General features: G+C 50.0%; 1 protein-coding gene across 3 annotated transcripts; it reads left to right on the top strand.

Moving 5' to 3' along the window:
• The first annotated feature begins 2,156 nt into the window (after positions 1–2,156).
• Positions 2,157–21,386, top strand: Ghrh (growth hormone releasing hormone). 3 transcript variants are annotated; one of them, XM_006498773.4, is made up of 5 exons: positions 2,157–4,310; positions 17,090–17,189; positions 17,403–17,504; positions 19,013–19,103; positions 21,250–21,386. In XM_006498773.4, exons 2-5 carry the CDS (start codon positions 17,110–17,112, stop codon positions 21,283–21,285), a joined length of 309 nt encoding a protein of 102 aa, XP_006498836.1. In that variant the 5' UTR covers positions 2,157–4,310; positions 17,090–17,109; the 3' UTR covers positions 21,286–21,386. The 3 variants fall into 3 exon arrangements, with proteins under 3 accessions (XP_006498836.1, NP_034415.1, NP_001316612.1); NM_010285.3 differs by having other exon boundaries at positions 4,227–4,310; positions 21,247–21,386; NM_001329683.1 differs by lacking the exon at positions 2,157–4,310 and adding an exon at positions 13,456–13,526 and having other exon boundaries at positions 21,247–21,386.
• The last annotated feature ends 250 nt before the right edge of the window (positions 21,387–21,636 follow it).

Below are 21,636 nucleotides of genomic sequence, written 5' to 3'. Positions count from 1 at the left end.
TCTAAACACAGAAAAGCATAAACCAGGAAGCGGGAGGCAGTTCTGAATGCTGGAGAAGGAAGGATCCTTAAGGTAAATTGAAGGAAAGGAGCCAGGTACAGGAGGTAGAGGAACATCCTCACAGAGCACACAGGAACCCAGCAAGGATGACCAAGAAATAGGGAAAGGGCCTTTCCAGGAAGGAGACTTAGCACCTACAGTCTGGACGAGACTTCATGGGGTTGCTTTGTCTGGTTAGAGGGACTCTGGCCATATAGTCCAGTCTGGTCCTCCTGGCTCAACTCCCCCAGGACTGGGGTTACAGATGAGCACCATCACACCCAGCCCAAGATTTGGCCCGTTTATTTTATTTTGTTATGTATTATTCTGTGTTGTAGAGACGAGGTCTCATGCAGCCCAGGCCAGCTAAGGCTAGAATTGAAATCCTAATCTCCCCCTGCTTCCCAAGTGCTGAGATTACAGAAATGTGTCTCACATTTAATGTATGTCATTTCATACCACTTGATTTTTATATTGTATTCATAAATGTTCCTGCAGGATATATATTAATCAGGCTAAGAAAACAAATTAAATATTTATAAGTTTTTTGTTTTTTTTTTCTGAGACAGGGTTTCTCTGTGTAGCCCCGGCTGTCCTGAAACTCACTCTGTAGACCAGGCTGGCCTCGAACTCAGAAATCTGCCTGCGTTTGCCTCCCAAGTGCTGGGATTAAAGGCGTACATCATTACTGCGTGCCCAGCTTATTTTTAAATCTTAATTGGTGTGTGTGTGTGTGTGTGTGTGTGTGTGTGTGTACCAGAAGAGGGTGTGAGTCCCTTGGAACTGTCACAGGCAGTTGTGAGCCACTTGGCAAGGGTGCTGAGAACTGAACTTGGGTCCTCAGGAAACATTAAGTGCTGCGAACCTCTGAGACATCTTTCCAGTCCAAGAAAATTTGCATATGCCATTCATGTGAGGAAAAAAATTCAGTCACCATTCCTCTTCTCATCAGCCTCTCGAACAATGATATTATTATTTTCAAAGGAGATGCTACATACATTAGCCTCTGGGAGAATCTGGAAGAATTAGAACATGTGTTGCTTACAGCAAGATGACAGAGGACTCAAGGGCCAAAGAGGAAAAGGGGGAAAAGGAGGATGAGACAGGAGAACCAGAGGCTATATCTACATACAGTGACCTCTGGGTAAGAAAATCCACAATTACTTTAGTGCCACTGAGACCGATAGCTACGTGCGCTGCCTGCTTCTTTGTTGTCGGCTGCCAGGTTGCCATGGTAATGTAATAACCTCTGATAAGCTCATTTTCAATTCTGAAACATTTTAAAGGAAAGCAAATAGCAGTAATCTGCAGACCGGCTGCCGCGAGAGAGAAGATGCTCAAGGGTGAGAAAAAGCAGCAGGGTGACCTTTCTGGGCTGAAACCTGTCTTAATGCTGGAGGGATGAGCAGAGAGCAGAGGGTCAGAAACCTGGGCAGGCATCTCAAGTGCCGGGGGCGAGTTCAGCCATCACTTTCTGCTCCAGTAGGTCTGATGTGTGTGGTGCTCTGACCCAGTTCCCAGGAAGTGCACAGAGCGCCAGCTGGGACCACATTTGAAAAGCCACTGTCCTGATGGATCTGTGCTGGGCTCTGTGAGTGGAGTGCTCCAGCCTCCTCTCGCCCTAGACACAACTACTCCACTCCACTGGTCTCCTCTATTACCAAGTGCCACAAGGTCCCAACATCCCTACAAGAGTTATCCGGCAGATACCTTGTGAGCCAAGGGCTTTCAGGGCAGCTTCCAAAGCAGAGACCTACAGGCTGCCATATAGACAAGTGGGTGGGAAAACTGGTGGGTGCCTACCTGTTCTTGCTAGAACTCTTTCATTCAGCTGGCTCACTGTAGGGATGACCAACATAGACCACTGGGCCAGAGAGAAAGCAGCTAGCTGTCCATCACAAGTATAAATAAGGAAGGGCTAGAGCTGGCTGGAGAGAACTCGGAAGTGTCAGAAGCTGTCTTCGGGAACCATCATTGGCTTCAACAGGATTCTAATTTTCTACAGAAAAGGATGTGAGAGCCAACAAGTCCAAAACCCAGCCCGGTTCAACACACACAGCTTGTTGAGTAGAAACACAGTCAAGCCTCAGCACGAGCAACTGAGGCAGGAGGATCACCAGGTCAGTGATACCTGAATCCAAAACAAAACAACAAAAACCAGGGGTGAGGATGTGATTCCCCTATAAAGCATGAAGCTCTGGGTTCCATCCCCAACCCAGCATGGTGGAGCAGCCAGAGGAGTGGAGGGAGGGGTCATTAAAATCATAACTTAAAGGTCATCTTTGGTTGCAAAGCAAGTTTGAGGCCAGCTTGGGTTACGTGAGACTCTGTCTCAAAGGGATTTAAAAAAAGAAAAAAGAAAGAAAGAAAGAAAGAAAGAAAGAAAGAAAGAAAGGAAGGCAGAAAGAAAGAAAAGAAAAGAAAGGGGGAGGGGAGAGAGAGAGAGAAAGGAGGAAAGACAAAGGTTAGAAACTAAAAAATAAAAGTAAATAAAATTTTAATTTTTAAATTAAAAGAAGAGACAAGTACATAAAGAGCTGTGGTGGCCAGTACAGCTTTGTTTTGTTTTTAAGGGTCTGAAATGCAGCAGTTTGTTGGAAACAGGCAGGCAGGGGAGGGCAGCGGTCAGCACCAAGCTCTAAGCAGAGGCTGGCAGGGACAAAGAGCTAGCTGCCTTCCTGGATGAGGGCTGGATGAGCAAGAGACCTGGTGATGGGAGCCGGCGAGGCCCACTGGAGGAACTAGAAATAGAAGCAGGAGCAGCTGGAGTCGAGTCTCCTCTCTCCAGATGCCGCAGCCTGTCAGAAGCAAGACTCACTCGGGAAAAGGGCTTCTCTTCTGCACATAGGACAGAGTCTGTTTTGTTTCTCGCCTACTCTGTCTGGCTCCTCTCCAACACCAGTTCTTAAGGCTCTGGACATACACAATTCCACAGGCCCCTGTCCCAGGATCCAGAAACAGAGGACAGCAACATCCGGCATGCTCGGTCAGGCCCCGCTCTTCTAGCTTCATTGCAGTCCCCGGTCCCTGGCAACCACCCACCAAATCCCTTTCTGTGCCATGGTGTGTGGAAACGGGACACTGGACAGTCATTTTAGCTGATTTGTTCAATTTGTTTCCTGGGCTTTGGGCAACCCAGCCCATCTGTGGATGGCTGGAAGCGGCATCCGGACAGCACGCCTTCCTAGCCACCTCCTAGGGGCTCCCCAAGGGCTGCCTTCCGTTTTCTTTCCAGGGGTCCGTAGAATACAGTCCTGACTGTTTTCCAAGGCACGAACCGGCATAATAAGCACAAGGCGTCTCCATGGCACCTTTCATTGAGCTTATTGGAGCGTTCTGCAGATGCCACGGAACACCGAGCCAAGTCCCAGGAACACGTTCTGAACCCCAGGAGCTGCACACCGCTTTATTAGGTAGTTTATTGGCGCATCAAATCTGGAGTCTACCACCTTCGGTTCACAAATCAGTTCAGAGAGAGGCTCTAACTTGCCCAATATTAAAGAGTAACAGTGCCACCTGCTCCTCTTCCCTGATTGGCACGATGCCAGGGAATTGACTGGTGGCCTAAATGGGAAATCAAGGCAGGAATGGCTGGAGGTGATAGAAACCTCAGGCTGTTGTGAGCCCAACAAGAACAGACTCTGGCTGGGCAATGGTGGTGCATGCCTTTAATCCCAGCACTTGGGAGGCAGAGGCAGGCAGATTTCTTAGTTCGAGGCCAGCCTGGTCTACAGAGTGAGTTCTAGGACAGCCAGGGCTACACAGAGAAACCCTGTCTTGAAAAAACAAAACAAAACAAAACAAAACAAAACAAAACAAAACAAAACGAACAGACTCTGGAGGCAGGCTTTACTGAGCAACTCATTCAGTTGAGGAGCACAAATGCTATTTAAACTTTTGGGGAGTGAGTAGGGGCACTCAGAGAGAATGTGCATCACTGGCCAAGGCCACAGTGAAGGGAATATTTTATTTGCATGAAAAGGACCTGAGGTGCTTGCTATCTGGACATGACCTTACTCAGAGAGGAAATTTAACCTATAACCCGAAAACTGGTGATGACTACCTCAGAGTAGCAGAAGTGGAGCCAAAAGGCCATGTACGTGCTCTGGAACATACAGGCCCAGGGCAGAGAAGGAGGAGTCCTGCTCCTGCTGGCCTTAAGATGAGATCGTCAGGGCCTGGGCATCACTGGTGATCCAGGCCGGCTCTCCAGGTCGCAGGTCTCTCCTGGTTGCGGCTCCCTGCTCATCTGGCTCCCACAACATCACAGAGTAAGTAGACATGTAAATTTTGAACCTAGCTCTCCTGCTGCCGCTACTGAGGGACAATATCCTCACTAATTGGTTCATAGGAGTTCACAGACCTCTGATGAACAGCAATATGGCTAAATACCCTTCCTTGTGAAGTGCACGGAACTGCATAGCCTGGGTGGGAAATGAGCTGGGTCCATCTCTTTTGTTGCATTTAGCCATTCCTCTTTTGTTATTTTTATCTGATTTGGTTCACTTCAGACCTGGTACCCGTTTCTTATTTATGACTAAAGGCCCCTGGGTGAGAAAAATGGAATCAAGAAAACCGTTTTTCTTTTATGTTCTACAAATGTTTCTATACCTCATTCCCACCACCCTTTAAAATAACATTTCCTTCCCAGGCCCCCCCCCCAAAAGCTTCTAAAATCCCTGCCTTTCCAATCTCCTCTTCACCTTGGCTATAATTATCTTGGGAGAATTTAAATTCCTTATCATGGGTTTGTGATGGCTGTGGCTTAAGGACCGTTGGCCTGGCTTCCATTCTGAGGCTTCGTCAAATTGCCCTCTATAGGAATTACCGTTAGACTCTTTCTTTCCTTAAAGGATGATAATGGGATTGTGACTCTGTTAAAGAAAGAACCCTTCTCTTGCTTGAGATACGTGCTGAAATATTTACCAGTCTGGGATTTGCTTCAAAACAGTCCAGTGAGGGAGATGACAAACACCACAATTGCTCGCTGAAATTGTCAGTCTCCTCCGGCTTTCTCTCACGGATCTTCATTCCTTTTCTGGTGCTGAGGGTGGAACCCGGGACCCCAGGGATGCTCCGTCGGGGTTCTCCCACTAAGCAGTTGCCCTCCTCTCTTGCAGGGACCCATTTGTTTCTTCTCCCTCTCACCCCCCAGGCTTCAGATCTGGATGTTGTGAACCTGAGGGTGGGGTTTGCCTCTGGGAGACTCAGACAAGAAGAGAATCTTAGTTTTGAGATCCCATCTCTATGGGATGAGCATCTGCTCCTCTGGGTCCAGGCTGACAGAGCAGCTGCTTCCTCCCTGGGATCTTTTCAATTCCTTCCTTCCTTCCTTCCTTCCTTCCTTCCTTCCTTCCTTCCTTCCTTTTATATCTTTATGTAATTACACTGTAGCTCTCTTCAGATACTCCAGAAGAGAGAGGGAGTCAGATCCCATTACAGATGGTTGTGAGCCACCATGTGATTGCTGGGATTTGAACTCAGGACCTTCGGAAGAGCAGTCAGTGCTCTTAACCACTGATCCATCTCTCCAGCCCTTTTGACTTTGTTATTAGTGTGTGTGTAGAGGTCAGAGGACAACTTTGCAGGGCTGCCCCCTCTCCTTCTAACTTATGCGGGTCCCAGGGATGGAATGGAAGTGCTTGGGTCTGCGTGGGAAGCACCTTTATCTGCTGCGCCATCTCACTGGCCTGGATTCCCTTTTTCTACATCCACTTCCACTGTCTTGAAGGTAGGTGTAAATTTACCAAGGTCTCCCCATCCCCACCCTGCTTCTGACTCCTGTGCCCTTCAAGGAAGGAAGGGAGGGAAGAAGGAGGCAGCTTAGAGAAGCAACTCTCACTTCCAAGATCTGGACCAGACCCAGCCACCTGGTCCCCAGGGTTTCTTGGAGGTCTCATGATACTCCAATCCCAACATGTGCAAATGGTGCTCCCATCCCTTCCTTGATCCCCACAAGCATCCTGACCCTCCCTGCAGTCATCCGTAGACTCAGTGGGCATCCTTTCCCTTCACTTCTCTCACCTGGCTGCTCTGCTATGCTCGGCAAGGCTGTACTGGTCCAGGCTGTGCTGGTCTTGGCTGTGCTGGTCCAGGCTATGATGGTCCAGGCTGTGCTGGTCTAGCCTATACTCATCTTGCGGAGCCTCCCTTAGTTACCTTCCACCCTTGCACTGCTTCAGGCCCTAGGCTCACTGGCCTGGGCTTCCTGACTGGATTCATTTCCTTCAGGCTGCTGCCAATGTTCTGCCTCCCAAACCATCCCACCAGGCTTCTAGAGCCTCCAGTGGCCTCTCTCTGTGGAGAACAAGAAATGACTAACTTCCTTAGTGTGGCATTTGATATCCTGCATAGCTTAGTCTAAATTATCTATATTTCCTGCTGGTGGAGCCACAAACCCAGGTTCATATCAAAATAAATCAGGGCCTTGATTAATACTCCAGAATCCTAGGCCCTACCCTAAACAGTTGAATTAGGAATCAATCAATCCATCCGAGAAGCACACAAAGGACCAGACGACACGGCGCTCAATTGGGAATTAGCTATGTAAGTCTGAGCACTGGGACTCAGATCCCCAGAATCTAGGTCAAACAGCATCCCTGTAAGTTTAATTCCCGGCGACTTTGCTGACCAGCCGATCCAGTGGAATTGGTAAACACCAGGTTCAAAAAGAATGTCTTGGAGAATAAAGTAGAGAGCCTAGAGAGATGGCCCAGCAGTTGAGAGTGCTTGTTCTTCTTGCAAAGGACCTGGGTTCAGTTCCCACCTATCCCTCACATTGGGCAGCTCACAGCTACTTGTAACTAATTATAGGGAATATAATGCTTTTTTCTGGCCTCCACAGATACTTGCACATATATTTGAGACAGGGGCCCTCTACCTAGTCCTGGCTGTCCTAAAACTCAGTATGTAGATCAGGCTGGCCTCAGAGGCAGAGATCTGCCTGCCTCTGCCTCCCGAGTGCTGAGACTAAAGGTGGCACATGCCACCATCACCCCTCTATAATTCTTTTAAAGCCTATATTTTAGGAAGTAAAAGCGGGGAAGTGATGGGGGAAAAGCCCTGACACTGACCTCTAACCTCTGGCTTCTGCCCATGTGTGTGCATACCTGTGCATCTTCGATATACATGAGCCTCTACACACACACACACACACACACACACACACCTGCAACACACAGGAACCTACACACCTACACAAGTACACATACAGGAAAGATCCGAGGGCCTTCCCTCCAGCCACAGTAAGTCACGCCCCTGGACTTAGCTCTCAGGGACCTATTTTCTCACTTCTCTCTGAGGCCAGGTCTCAAAGCCACACCCTTCACAAAGCCCCTGCTGCTGGCTGACAACCTGAGCCTGCGCGCACTCAGCTCGGAGAGCACTAAACACTCTTCTGTCACAGAGGGAGCAGCAAGTGTGCCTGTCACACTGTAAGCAATTTTCTGCTTGCCTTCCTGTCTAAAGTGGAAGCTCCACCAGGGCAGGTCCCAGAACACCAGGGGTCCCCGAGGCCTCCCTCAGCACAGAGCAGTGCTTCATAAATATCAGTCCATTCCATCGCATCTTATTCTTCCTGGTTCCTGACCACCAAGCACCAGAGGGTATTGTCTGATGGGAAGATACAAAAGGACAGATGGAAGCTCAAAGGGACGATGAGATGCGCAAATCAACTAGCGAATGCCTTCTTATTGTTTAGCATTCTGGAATGCTTGTCTATAAGAGATCCATCTGAGAGAGCTGTAAACTGGGTCAGAGCCTGGCTCTGTGGGCTCCGGGCTTCATGAAGTTACCACATCTGAAAGGTTCTGGTGTTAATCAAAAGCTAGCTATTTATTTATTTATTTATTTATTTATTTATTTATTTATTTATGTGTGTGTGTGCGCGCACGCACGCGCACCAAGCAGCATTATATATACGGAGGTCAGGGAAAACTTGTGTGATGAATGCATGTGAAATGCACAGAGCCATCTTCCCTCACAGTACCCCTGTCACAAACCACGGGAAAGTGTTAATCTTATCACATTGAGAACTCTACCTGACAGGATCTACAGAGACATCCACTGGCTCTACTCCATGGGAAATCTGCTATCTGTTGTAGGGCTGGAGGATATTTGCCTCAGGGTGCTGTAGCTGGGCCAGGGTGGTTACAGTGTTCTGGAATGAAAGGCAAATACTTGTTTGACTCAGGCCCCTACTTACTGTCTGTGTGAGACTAGACATAGCATTCTGCTTCTCCGAGGTTCAGCTTTTTCGGTCCTGCAGTGGGAGCCCTAGGTGTTCCTAATCCTGACGGCTGCTGAGTGGTGAAGTCATGCATGGATGGATATCACCAGCTGGGCTGTAGTTCAGGACAACTGGGATTCAGTAAATGACAGGGAATTGCTGGCCCCAGGTGACAGGGCTAGAGCTTCAGGCTGAGTCCTAGCCATGAATTCTGGCTTCTGGAGTTTAGTAGCAGAGCTACCAGGGAGCCAGGTGGGAGTGGGGCTGGGTGTGGCAGGGCTGATCTTGGGCTAAATGACTGGGAGTGGGTGAAAGTGGGGTTGGAAGAAGAACTCAGACATCTTGCTTCTGGTTGCTGGTGCTAGGCTACTAGGTCCTTTAACTGAAGTGGAACCACGGAGCGGAAATGAAGCCATATTAGAGCCCTGACGTTTTTATGTCATGGAAAACTGAGAACTGGATTCAGACAGGACTTTGGGGTTTGCCTATGATGGGGAAAATAATAAGAACGTCCACTTCTCTACCGCAGAACCGATTGTCGCTAAGACATGCTAACCCTGAGACTTCGGAGGAGATCCCATTAGAAGCTCCCTCCTTACTGACTGACACATGTTCTTGGTCCTGAGGTGTGCTGAGAGACCTGGGTGATATACCCTGGTCCTGAGGCAGGGCTTGAGCCAGGATGTTCCCCTAAATGGAAACACAGCTAAAAGCTTGGGTATGAACTGGGAAGAGGAAGATGAAGGGGCTTGGGTGGCAGAGTGAAGGATGGCAGATCTGATCAGAACCTGCTTTGTTAATGGGATTTCATAGGGAACAAAGCCCCACACAAGGGGGCTTCTGACATTGAAACAAAGCCTGACACCACCAAAGACTGGAGAACAGCGCCACCTTCTGGCTGCCTGAGGCTATGACCCTTCTCTCCGGGAAGACTCCCAGGGCTTTTAGGGAAACCATCTAATGTCTGATGTCTTAGTGTCCTAGAACAAAAACGACCCATTTGAGCTCATTTCTGGTGAGCCTGAGATTGTGCTCTCTTACCAACTCCCCCTCCTCACCAACACACCTGCTATTCGGACCCGGATCAGCTTTGGTCCCCAGCATCTGGAGGGGCTTAGAGAAAGAAAGCGCCCCGCCACACACCCCACCCCTGCACACACACACACACACACACACACACACACACACACACACACACACACACTATAAAATCATCCAACCCCAGGGGAGATCCCACCCCAGGCTGGGAGAATGTTTCTTGGAGAGACAGGCCAAGGAGATGTAGAGACAGGCCCCATGTAGGGACAGTAGCCTTGTAGCATGAGGCTTGGATTAACTCTATTCACCCTATAGCCAGCCCGGTATACATTTATAGCTCATAGTTCCCCTGCCACAGTGAGATATTCTAAGCAAGAAGAATTTACTAGAACTGTTACATAAGGGGGCAGCACTTTCGAGTAACCCGGAGGTGTTACACAGAGACAACTGTGCATCGCTGAGCTACAATTCCAGTCCCCTTTAAAATTTTTATTTTGAAAATTACCTAGGCCGGCCTTGAACCCTCCTTGACCTTGTGGTCCTTCTACCTCCATCTACCGGGATGGAGGATGCTGGGATTAGAGACCAGCTTGGATAGGCAAGTCTTGACTTTGCCTCTTCATTGGAGACCTCCTTGGATACAGGCTGGTTTTTTTTGTTTGTTTGTTTTTGTTTTTTGTTTTTTAAAAGGGGGGGGGCTTCAGCATTACCACCCAGCCAATGCGCCTTTTCTGGAGGAACCATACAGACTAGGAGAGAGGACCAACCAGGCCAGTTTACAGAAAAAGAAACCAAGGCTCAGAGAAATCAAGTGACTTGTCTGGGGCCACCCAGAAAGGCTACAGTAGCCAACACTGGTGGCCTGGCTCTGACATAACACACATGTACATCCACGTGACCCTTGCTACTGAGGACTCCATAAACAGACCCAGAAGGGCAAGAGAGTCAAGGGAACCGGGAAGTCCAGGGTCTGGGACTTCTCCATCTCCTGCACAGTGCTCTGGGGCAGGCTGGGAATGCTTCCATCGTTCACACAAAGTGGGGTCTGAGGCCCACAGATAGGCCCCCTTTGTTCATGGGCTCTCCCTCCCCACTGCCTGCCCAGCCTGCAGCAGCCACCTCTTTGAATGGCTGGCTCTCACACTGGAAATTTGCAACACAAATGTGCGGCCTGTCTCCCTCTCAGCCTGTCCACCGCTGCCCCAGCCTTTGGGGGGACTTCTAGAATCCACCTCTCTCTGGGGTGCTTTCTTTTTTGTTTCAGCTCAAGCCCCTAGACACCAACACAATCACTAATTAAGGTCGGGTTAAAAACACATCTTGGGAAGGAGCCAGTGCTGAGCGAGGCCAGCCAGCCAGAGCGGGGTGGTGGGAATCGGAGGTGGAGGCTGGATTTTTATTCTTGAGACTCTGGCTTTCTCACCCCATTTTAGTAGGCTTGTCAACAAATAAAGCCTGTTAGTAAGATGGCTTCCAGCTTCCCTAACCATTCCGCTTGGCTTTCTGAGCTCAGGACTGGCTGGAAATTGTTGCTAAGACACAGCCTGTCTCCACTTCCTTACCGGGGAGGCAGGTGTCATGACCCCACCTTGCAAACGCAGTAACTGGGGTGCAGAAGGATGAAGTGCCCTGTCCAGATTCCCTCGTGGGGCAGAGCGTGGTTTCATAGGAACTCACTGGCCGCCTCCTTTCCCAGCTGAAGAAGTGCTTCCTGGTTAAAGTGACCTTTCCTTCTCCCTGCAATTCTTGAGCGCTTTTGTGTGTTTTTGGAATTGAAGCTTCTGCTTCTCACAGCCCTCTGATGCTGGGTCTCCTTATTTCTCAAGGCCCAAATCCAGCTCAGAGGACAGAGACCCAGACATTCCCAAATGGCGGAAATGAGACCTTGGCGCTCAGGATCACTAGTGCAAAGAGCGCTGCAGCCTGGGGGTGGTGGGGGCTAATTAGATGTTTAGTAAGAGTTTGTAAGAGAAGGAAACAAATGCTGGATTAAGAACTGGCCAGCAGTAGTGCTCCCTCGCCCTGGAGGGAATGCAAAAGGCACAACTTGGGTCTGGAGGACAGTTTGTTAGTCAGTCCCTCTTCATCCTCTTCCTCTTCTTCCTCCTCCTCCTCCCCCCTCTCCTCCTCTTCTTCCTCCTCCTCTCACTCCTCCTCCCCCTCCTTCTCCTCTTCCTCCTCCTCTTCCTTCTCTTCCTCTTCTTCCTCTTTCTCCTCCTCTTCCTCCTTCTCCCCCTCCTCCTCCTTTTCTTCCTCCTCCTCTTCCTCCTCCTCCTCTTCTTTCTCCCCCTCCTCTCCTCTTCTTCCTCCTCCTCTCCCTCCTCCTCTCCCTCCTTCTCCTCTCCCTCCTCCTCCTCTTCTTCCTCCTCTTCCTCTTCTTCCTCTTTCTCCTCCTCTCCCTCCTCCTCCTCTTCTTCCTCTTCCTCCTCCCCCTCCTCCTCCTCTCCTCTTTCACTTGCTGAGACACTTTAATGCTTGGCAGCTTTTTGAATATTCAAAGTATTCTCTTACTGCACAACAACGGTTCCCCTCCTAGAACCCTCCAAGACGAATGGATTTGCCCATTCTCACTAAGTCTTGCCAAGATTGATAATTTTAAGACACAAGTTTTATTTATTTATTTATTTATTTATTTATAATTTTGTGCATGGGGGTGTTTTGCCACAAGTAGGTCTGAGCACCCTATGCATGCAGTACCCACAGAGGCCAGAAGAGGGCGTTGGGATGCCCTGGGACTGGAGTTAGAGATGGCTGAGTCACCCTGTGAGATCAAACGTATGTCCTCAGAAAGAGCAGCCTGTGCTCTTGATCACTAAGCTCCAGCTCTGTGGAGTGAATCTTAATGTACAGCCTCCAACAAGAATGAACTTAAAGGTTCCTCAGGGTGCGTGGATAAGCAAGCTGTCAGAGACACACAATGGGAGAAAAAGGACTTCATTCCTCTGATCACAAGCCCTTTACAGACTGAGCTGTCTCTACTCTGCCTGCTTTTGAGCAGGCTCCTTGCTATATTGCCCAAGCTAGCCTTGAACTCCTGGACTCAGCCTCCTAAAATGCTGACACACCGGAAGCTGGGCATGGTGGCACATGCTTTTAATCCCAGCACTCGGGAGGCAGAGGCAGGCGGATTTCTGAGTTTGAGGCCAGCCTGGTCTACAAGCTGAATTCCAGGACAGTTAGGGCTATACAGAGAAACCCTGTCTCAAAGGAAAAAAAAAGTTGGCATATCGGATACACACACTCCAAGACTCAGTGAGGCCCTTAAGAATCTGTTTTATGAGCTCTAGTTATATAGATGTCCAAAGAAAAGAAACTTTTAAAACCTTTGAAAGCTGTTATTCCCAGGTACAGAGACTGTCGCCTTAAGGGTAGAAGGAGCTTGCAGGGGTCAGAGAGGTTGTAAGTGACAGAGTGGAGAGAAGGCAGGTCTCTGACCTCCATGTGGATCTCTCTCTGCTGGTCCACAGGGTCCCATGAGAAGCCAGCACATTTGCCTCAGCCACTTTAATGCCTTTCTTGAGAATGCTTAGCTACAGGCTAGAAAAGTCTGGAAACATCACAGTTCTCCCAAGGTCCCCATCTCTTCTCTCTCCCTTCACACTTCTCTGAGGCAGCTTCAGTGTCGGGCTGTCCTGACACATTACAGAGGTTGCTCCAGGGTTCGGCTGTCAAAATCTGCCTGTTGACGGCAGCAGCTGGTATAAATCAAACCCAGGGACATTCTGATAATTGGATGACAAGGGAGACGGTGAACAATTTTCCCCACTAAAGGGGAAAATAAAACCACTTATTGGTAATATTGTCTACTCCATAGTGAAATAAAGTTACGTGTGGACAAAACAGAATTATAGGAACTTGGAAAAGCACAGTTTGGGGGAGTGAGCAAAGCCATGACATGGTTGCAAATATAATTAGTAGAATCTTAGCGTCAGAATAATCATTCAACATTATATTCTGTTCACCCCCACAAAGACGAAGGAAAAGTTCAGTATGAGTCTTAATTAGTGGGGGCACAGAAACCACTTCCCTCCATTAATTTGTCCGATGCTAAAAACGGCACGTTTGGTTGACCTCTGCGCAATCGACTCTCTGACGCTGACAACACTTAGGAAAATGAAGGTATAAAAGGGAATTACGGCGGTGGCTGGAGCAGATGCCCAGTCTGCGGTCAGTGGGACCTGAGCAGAACCTCAATCGGAGAGAGATACCTGTCACCTCGGAGGTGAGAGGGGGCGGTCCTGGGGGTAGGGACGGATGGGGGCAAGAAAAATTGATCTCTCACCAACTCACAGAAACCAAGTCAAATGGCCCATGGCCGGCCTCTGTGTCCACAGGCTGGTGAGGATAGATAGTACCTGTTCAGAGTGCAGTGTCCCCTCAGGAGAGGTCTAGTGGTTTTGGGTGGCTTTGGGTGGCTTTGGGTGGCTTGGTTGGCTTTTGGTGGCTGGTGCCATGTGGTGAAGGCATGGTGCTTGGACACATGGAGAAGTGGCAGGCAAAGGGGTTGCAGGAGTTGGTGAGAGCCAAGGGAGGGTTTGGGGATCCTTCCAGGGTGTGGGGCAAGCTTCTGGGTTGAGCTGTAGGCTGGCTGGGTTTTCCTGTCAATTTCAGGACTCGGCTGTGCATTTATCCGAAAGCAGTCAAGTTGCAGGAGAGATCAATTTGGCTCATCGATCACCCAGAGCCAACTCAGTATAATTGCCTGGAAATTGATAACATTTCGAGTTCTCCCTCGATTGCAGCCCTGCTCCTCGCTCTTATTTTCTGTCACAATTATCGGGTCTCGGAGGCTTCTATTACTCAATGTGTGACCCCTGCTCCTTGCTTGAATAGACCTGAAGCATTGATCATTATCATCATCATTATTATTGTTTGTGACCTTAAACTGTCTCAAGCCCTTCTTTGGCTTACGGTTCCTCATTAAAAACTTAAGATTTCATGTGGGGTGTTGTTGGGTGCTAGTTAGAGCTTTGGCCAGAAGGTGCAAAACCCTGAGTTTCTTCTCTGACGGAACAAAAACATTCAGCCTCAGGTTTCTTTGCACTTGAAGGGGTTTGTTCGTTGGTTGGTTGGTTGGTCAAATGGTATCAGAACTGAACTGGAATCTCATGGTTTGAGGTTGTCAGTTGTAAAGAAGAAGAGTCAACAGAAATAGACAACCCCCTGGAGCTTTCACAGAGTCCTCGCTAGCTCGTGTTGTACCCTTGAGACCTGACCTCTGTTGTTTGCTGCAGATGTGTGGCAAGAGGCAGGATGCTGGCAAGTGGTGTCACTCGGTGAGGAGGGACAGCCCTTCCTCCTAACACTCAGCACCTCTTCTATGTCCAACTCCAGGATTAGTCCCGCCAAAAGCGGGGGTTTCAGCGTCAGCAGAGGCAGCTGGGTCTGGGCCACTTTGTCACTCGGAACATAGTCAACAGCTATTTCACAGCCTCTGTTCCTGTCTCACTGTAGCCTGAGCGACTCTTGTTGCTCCAGTCTGTGTCCACTGGGATAGGCCAACTCCATGCAATAGGTTTGCATAGCTGGGGTTGCTGGAGAGTCTGGACAAAAGGCAAATGTTGAGCCTCCTGCTTGACCGGACTGTGCAGCGACTGAGCCTTGCTATGAAGGAACCGGGTATCACTGGGCTCAGAATACCTCTAGGATCAACTTGATATCGCTCGGCGTGCGAAAGGAGGTGCCCAGGAAGCGTGCGTTCCTCTTTGGTTCCCTTTTGACTTCTGGGAGGCCCCATGACAAAGAGCAAAAGCTTTCCTTTTTTTTTTTTTTTTTTTTCCAGAACCCTTTCCCACATGCAGGTGACAAACCCTGAAGGCCCCATGAATAGGAAGAAGTGTGAATGGGTGAACTGTGAATAGGTTATTGTATCTGAGAGACAGTAAGAGCTGGAGGAAGTCTGCGGGTGAGGAAGTAAGGGCCCGTTCTCAAGCGTCCACTCTGAAGCTATTTTGATGAAGGAAATTCCCTGCCTTTTCCTTGGACTCTGGTCTCGGTTGTGAAATGAGGGGTGACCGTGCCTGCTCTGAAGTGGGCGTGAGGAGGGCAGGCAGGACAGGCCATGGGATGGAGGTGGGGACTTGGGTAGGGGCTGGGATCTTCTTTTGAAGTCTAGGGAGCAGGGCTGTGGGGGAGAAGGCAGAGGAGGTAGAGGAGAACTTAGGCCAAGAGTAGGGTCTGAGCTTCTTCGTGCCAGAGGGTTTTTGATTCTGGGAATAAAGAGACAAGGGGCTTGGAGACGAGACAAGAAGAGGTAAAAAGCAGGAGACGCAGAGGCTGTATCAAGGGACCCTCCTTATGTCCCAAGAGCTCCCTGGAGAGTTACATGTTTGAAAGTCTCACTTCTGGAGAGGCCTAGCCTACCTGGACAACGACTGTGATGTACGAGGAAGAAGAAAGTACGGATATTTGGCTCAAGAAACAAGGCCTAAGTCTGATGAAAATGTGCCCGAGTAGCCCGGTGTGGAGGGAGGGGCTGAGACCACAGTGAACGGTTCCCATGGATACTTCCTGGGACCCAAGGCACCCAAGGCACCCCTGATCAGAGGAGGCCAGAATCTGCAGAAGGGGCCTAGTGCTCAGTGAGGAGACGTGGGCCTAGACAAGCATGGCAGACTCAATTAGTGCTGGCCCTGCTTACAGAAGTCAGCCCTCCACAGAATTAGGGAGCGAAGAATCATGGGGATGGAGGGCTGCTGCCTCTTGGGGACCAGTTAGATCATGCAGAGCAGACATGTGCTGAGAAGACTCAGCCCCTCGATGGCCACTGTCTCCAAAACAGGGCAGGCCAGAGCTGATGTGAACGTCCTCCTGAGCCAAGGTAGCTCTTCCCTAAGTGCAGTTAGCAGGTCCCACTCAGGGGAATTACCACGTCTGACAAAGAAGACGCTGGCGTGCTCGCGCTCACACTCGATGCTCCCCCTTCCCTCTCAGCGCTAATCCTCTGGGAATCTAACAGTTCTGCCAGATGTGGTGGCACAGGTCGTAACTCCAGCTCTCAGGAGGCTGAGGCAGGAGGATTATGAGTTAGAGGTTAGCCTGGGCAACACAGTGAATTGCAGGCGAGCCTCAGCTACATTCAAGGCACCGTCTCAAACCCCATCTTCAAAATGTAAGCCTCTGGCACAAGAAGGGTCTCCCTTTGCTCCAACTCCACACAAGCTGAAATGTCGAGAATCTGTTCTCTGAATGAAGTAAGAGCTAAGGCCAGGGTAGAAGTTTCCAGAGAGTTCCTCACGTGCCAGGATGTTCACTTGGGTGTTTCTCTGCACCTGTCCTGATAATAATGCGTATTACCTCTATCTTATGCCTGTGGAAACTGAGATTCAGATAGGTTAAGCCACTGTTATGGGAACCTAGGTAGTAAGATCAGAACCAGGGTTGGAGGTCAGATTTATCTGTGAACATGGCGTCTCTGCCTCCTGCTGTCAGCCAACCAAGGGAAGGTGCACTCTCCTCCTCCTCCTCCTCCTCCTCCTCCTCCTCCTCCTCCTCCTCCTCCTCCTCCTCCTCCTCCTCCTCCTTCTCCTCCTCTTTCCTCCCACCTCCAAGGCAGCTTGCTTCTCTCACACTTGCAGGAGGGGCAGCTTCACGGTGTTAACTGATTTTCTGCTCAGCCCCACGAGGTGGCCAGTGTGGCTTCTTCACTTCTGGTGGGGAAGTCAGAGCTGAGGACTGGCAATGCCAACCTTGAACCCAAGTGGATGACGACCAGGGCTCACCATGGAGTGGTACCCGGGGACACTTGTGGCTCTATCTGATTGTATCCTGCTGATGTTTCTGCAGGTCCCACCCAGGAGTGAAGGATGCTGCTCTGGGTGCTCTTTGTGATCCTCATCCTCACCAGTGGCTCCCACTGCTCACTGCCCCCCTCACCTCCCTTCAGGTAAGCAGCGGTGCCACCAGTGCCAGGGTGAACTGCTCATCGCAGACAGTGAATGACCCAGGCATCGAGCCCCAGAGGCTACGCAGACAGGAGCTGAGTCTCTCTGGGAGTGAGGGGAACACGGGACAACAAAGGGGACCTTACTGAGATGTCATGTAGCTTGTACTGTCCCCCTGCCTAACCCCCATGCTGACCTCTGACCCCTTCGCACAGGATGCAGCGACACGTAGATGCCATCTTCACCACCAACTACAGGAAACTCCTGAGCCAGCTGTATGCCCGGAAAGTGATCCAGGACATCATGAACAAGCAAGGGTAAGCAGACATCCTAGGAGCTTCTGCCCAGTTGACCTCCGCATCCGAGTTGGGAAGGGCTGAGGCAAGAGGTGGGGACCAAGCTTTGTCTCTTCCCTGACACAGTAGATACCAGTGGTTCCCAACCTTCCTACTGCTCCGACCCTTTAATACTGCTCTTCATGTTGTGGTGACCCCCAACCACTGAATGGACTGCTCCTCTACAATTGTAATTTGCTACTGTTATGAATTGTAATATGAACATCCGACATACAGGAGATCTGAGAGGCAACCCCAGAGGAGTCAAGACCCACAGGTTGAGAACCACTGACACTTACCCTTTCTGGATTTTGCATGGGAAAAGTAGCCCAGGTCAGACCTCCACTTAGACCTACTGTGTGCCTCTCTCCCTGTCCTTGGCTCCAGCAGTTAATGAGCAAAGACCTAAACAACCTGGCTTTGTAGTTTTTGTTTTGAAAAACCTTCAAAAGTACACACATGTTGTAGCGATGGAGTTCGCTCGTGCTGCTTTGGCAGAGGACCTGGGTTCAATTCCCAGCACCCATATGGAAGCTGACATGTGTCTACAGCTCCAGTTCCAGGGGCTCTGATTCCCGCTTGTGGCCTCCACAGGCACCAGGCATACATGTAGGCAAAACACAACTATACACGTAAAAATAAATAAGCCCAAAGGTTAAAGCTACATGCAGCAGTACTTTCAGAGTGAGCAGCTCCTGCCACTGTGTCATTTCCCCGTAGGTCAGCAGCACACACGGGCACACCCAGACACGTGTGCAGTGGTCGTGATGATGGTCTCATTGTTACCGAGCCACTTTTAAATTTCTCATTTCCTCTGAGGTAGGGTCTTGTCTAGCTCAGGCTAGCCTTGACCTTGATACATATCTGAGGATGTCTCTTCTGAGCCTCCTGCTTCCACCTCCTGAATGCTGGGATTTCCAGCCTGTGCATTACAGCTATCATGACCTTTTACCCAGCAGCTCCGATGTAACATCTATCACCACCCTCTTCTGTGCATGGTGACACTGTCACTCACAACGCATATTTAAATCTCACAGCTGTCCCAACAGATTCCCTAGGACCCAGTGTAGGCTCACAGACTCCAGGCCTCATAGCATCTGCTTTCCATTGTTAGACTGATTTTATGCGCATGACTGTTATGCTCACATACATGTCTGCATACCACATGCACGCCAGGTGCCCTCCAAAGTCAACAGAGGACATCAGATGCCCAGAAACTGATTAAGTAAGCTCACAATTAGTACTTGCTGTGGCCTTCTCTGTGGGGGTGTCAGAAGCCACCACACAAATTTATCCGGTTACTGGTGGATAATAAATTGTTTCAATGTGCCATCTACAAGATTAATACTCCGTGGGGAGGGTTTGGCAGTGGTGCCATGCCCACTGTTCCCCAGATACTGCTGAATGTAAGAGAGTCGCCTAAGCATCTCCTCACACTGGACATCCTACCCAGTGGTGGCCCTCACTGTTTCTCCTTTTCAAACCCATAGGGAGAGGATCCAGGAACAAAGGGCCAGGCTCAGCCGCCAGGAAGACAGCATGTGGACAGAGGACAAGCAGATGACCCTGGAGAGCATCTTGGTAACCATGCCGCAGAAACACAGACAAGGAGTGGGGAGGGCACAGGTGGGGGGAGGGCGGGAAGGGACGGCACAGGTTGGAGGGGCAGAGAGAGATTTTTTTTGGTTTGGTTTGGTTAAGACAGGATTTCTCTGGGTAGCCTTGGCTATCCTGGAACTCACTTTGTAGATCAGGCCGGCCTTGAACTTAAAGATCTGTCTGCCTGCCTCTCTCCCAAGTGCTAGGATTAAAGGCAGGGCCACCAGCATCCACCTGAGAGAGATTTTTTTCTGGGGATTTTAGAGACTTCCTTCCCTCGGGGATCCCAAGAAAATCAAAGAATCTCATTTTTTCTCACAGGTGTGGGGCCTAGTCTTCCAAGCAAAGGGACAAGGCCCTCTGCACCCTAAGCCTCAGGGATAGGGAAGGCTATGTGTGAGGGGACTGCATACTGGCCATTGCAGTACAGAGTAAGAGGCCAGGCTCAGTGTGTCTGAAATATTATCAGTGCTTTTGACATGGATCTCAGACCCTTAGTAGGTTCTCCCAAGGGATTGTTGTGGGTGATATACAACAGGTACCTCAGACCCCCTGTAAAGACCCATGCGCCTACAATGCCCAAGACAGGCCGGCTTTCCCTAGCCTGCCCGGCGCTGACAAGACACACACACACACCGTCATCAGAGGCTGAGCTGATCACAACGGCCCCTCCCCATCTCCCCGGTCCTCACATCCTCACCAGGAATCAGGGAAGATGAAGGATGTTTCTCCTTTTTACAGAAGAGGAAAAACGAAGCTAAGAAGAGGGAGGGTCGGAGAGAGGGGCAAGTCCAGGCTGTCTTTGTCTACCCTGGGATGTCTTCCCATGCGACCTAGTTCTAAAGACTGACTGTAAACTGAGCACATATACTTTGAGCTGGGACCCTGCTCCCCCAGCAGCCTAGGAAGCAAACCCAGTTCCAGCAGAGCTGCCCTCACCTTCCTCCCAACCTAATCAGACACCCAGAGCTGGAGCGCTCACCAGCTTCAGCCCGGGCGTAGGGGGTGTACTGAACCTTACTGAAGGCAGGATGGAGACTAGCCCCAGGGCTGGCTTTGGATCTCTCTGCCCACAATTTTCTCTTCTACAAAAGGAACAGGTGAACTGTGTTCCCTTGTAAGAACTCAAAGGCTAGAACCACAGGAATGTTGCCTCTAAGAATTCCACCCAGTGGCTCTCACCAGGAGAGGGGGTAATCTCCCTCTGGAGCCCAAAGAGAGATGGCTACAGATCCTTGTCCCCTCCACATATTACAAGGGACCTGAGAGAGGTAGAACTTGCTGGCTTGCGCCCTGTTACCCCATATTTGGGAGGTTAAGACAGGAAATTGATAGTTCGAGGCCAGGACTGGAGAAAGGACTCAACAGTTAGGAGTAGTTGCTGCTCTGGTCCTGCATCCAATTCCCAGCACCCACATGGTGGCTCACGACCATCTGTAAGTAGTCCCATGGGGTTGAATGCTCTCTTCTGGTTTGCACACACGCATGCAGATAAATCACCCATATACATAAAATACAGGCACGAATAAATCTTAAAAATAAAAAGTTCCCTGGCCAGCTTGAGCTATAGTAGGAGACCCTGCCTCAAAATAAAATATACATGGAGTAGAAGAGAACAAATTGTGCCCATTCCCTCTGCTAACCCTCCTGGGAGGAAGCTGACCTTCTGGTTTAGCCATTCTCTTACCCTGGAGACATCCATCCCATGGACTCTGAGTGTGAAGGCCCAGGCCAGGCATCAGCTGTATTCAGATCACCCGGTCGCTTCTGCGCTCATTGGAGTCTGCCTCACAGAGGCAGGGAAAGAGTCCCACTTGTTCTTGTGAGGTTGGCCACTCAACTTGTGACCAACAGAATGGTTTGTAGGGTATGGCACATGGATGTATGGGAAGAAGCCGGTCCTGTCTAAGGGTCAGAAGGGAAGTGACCAGCCCAGGGTCTCAGTGGCAGCCAGTTAGTGGGGCAGGGAGTAAGCAGGCCTCTACATGGTGCAGCCATTAGCATCTTTCCAGCCCATGCTTCCTGTCTCTGGGAACCTGGAAGTCCTGCCCCTGCCTGGAACCCCAGTCATCTTGGTGGCTCAGGAGCCCTGGCATCTGGATTGAGTGTCTCTTTCTTTCTGCAGCAGGGATTCCCAAGGATGAAGCCTTCAGCGGACGCTTGAGCCCCCCGAGCCCCAAACACAACTGTACCCTGTTACTTCTGCTTCAGCTCTGACCTTTTCCGTCCTCTGTAAATACAATAAAACCCCCATTCTCATCTGCACTTCAGCTTCCTTTATTGTCAATCTGATTTTTTTTTTTTTTAAAAACATGGCTTATATGGTTATTTCTCCCAAGTAGCATGATGAAATATAATGGTGCAAAACAGCTGGAGCTGGAGAGGCAGCTCAGCTGGTAAGGTTCCTGCTGTGCAAGTAAGCATGAAGATGAAGAGCTCAGATCCCAGCACCCACAGAAAAGCCAGGCATGGGAGTGCGTGCCCGTGGTGGCAGAGATGTGGAGACCAAGTAAGA

Source organism: Mus musculus, chromosome 2 (assembly GCF_000001635.26).
Source record: "Mus musculus strain C57BL/6J chromosome 2, GRCm38.p6 C57BL/6J".
In the NCBI taxonomy this organism is placed as follows: Eukaryota; Metazoa; Chordata; class Mammalia; order Rodentia; family Muridae; genus Mus; species Mus musculus.
This window is presented reverse-complemented; position numbering and strand designations above follow the sequence as displayed.

Bases quoted from the DNA above. Each gene is read 5' to 3' on its own strand.
- Ghrh (NM_010285.3), top strand. From the start codon at position 17,110: ATGCTGCTCTGGGTGCTCTTTGTGATCCTCATCCTCACCAGTGGCTCC. The intron at 17,505-19,012 runs GTAAGCAGACAT...TCAAACCCATAG, and splicing joins GACATCATGAACAAGCAAGG to GGAGAGGATCCAGGAACAAA. The intron at 19,104-21,246 runs GTAACCATGCCG...TTCTTTCTGCAG, and splicing joins TGACCCTGGAGAGCATCTTG to CAGGGATTCCCAAGGATGAA.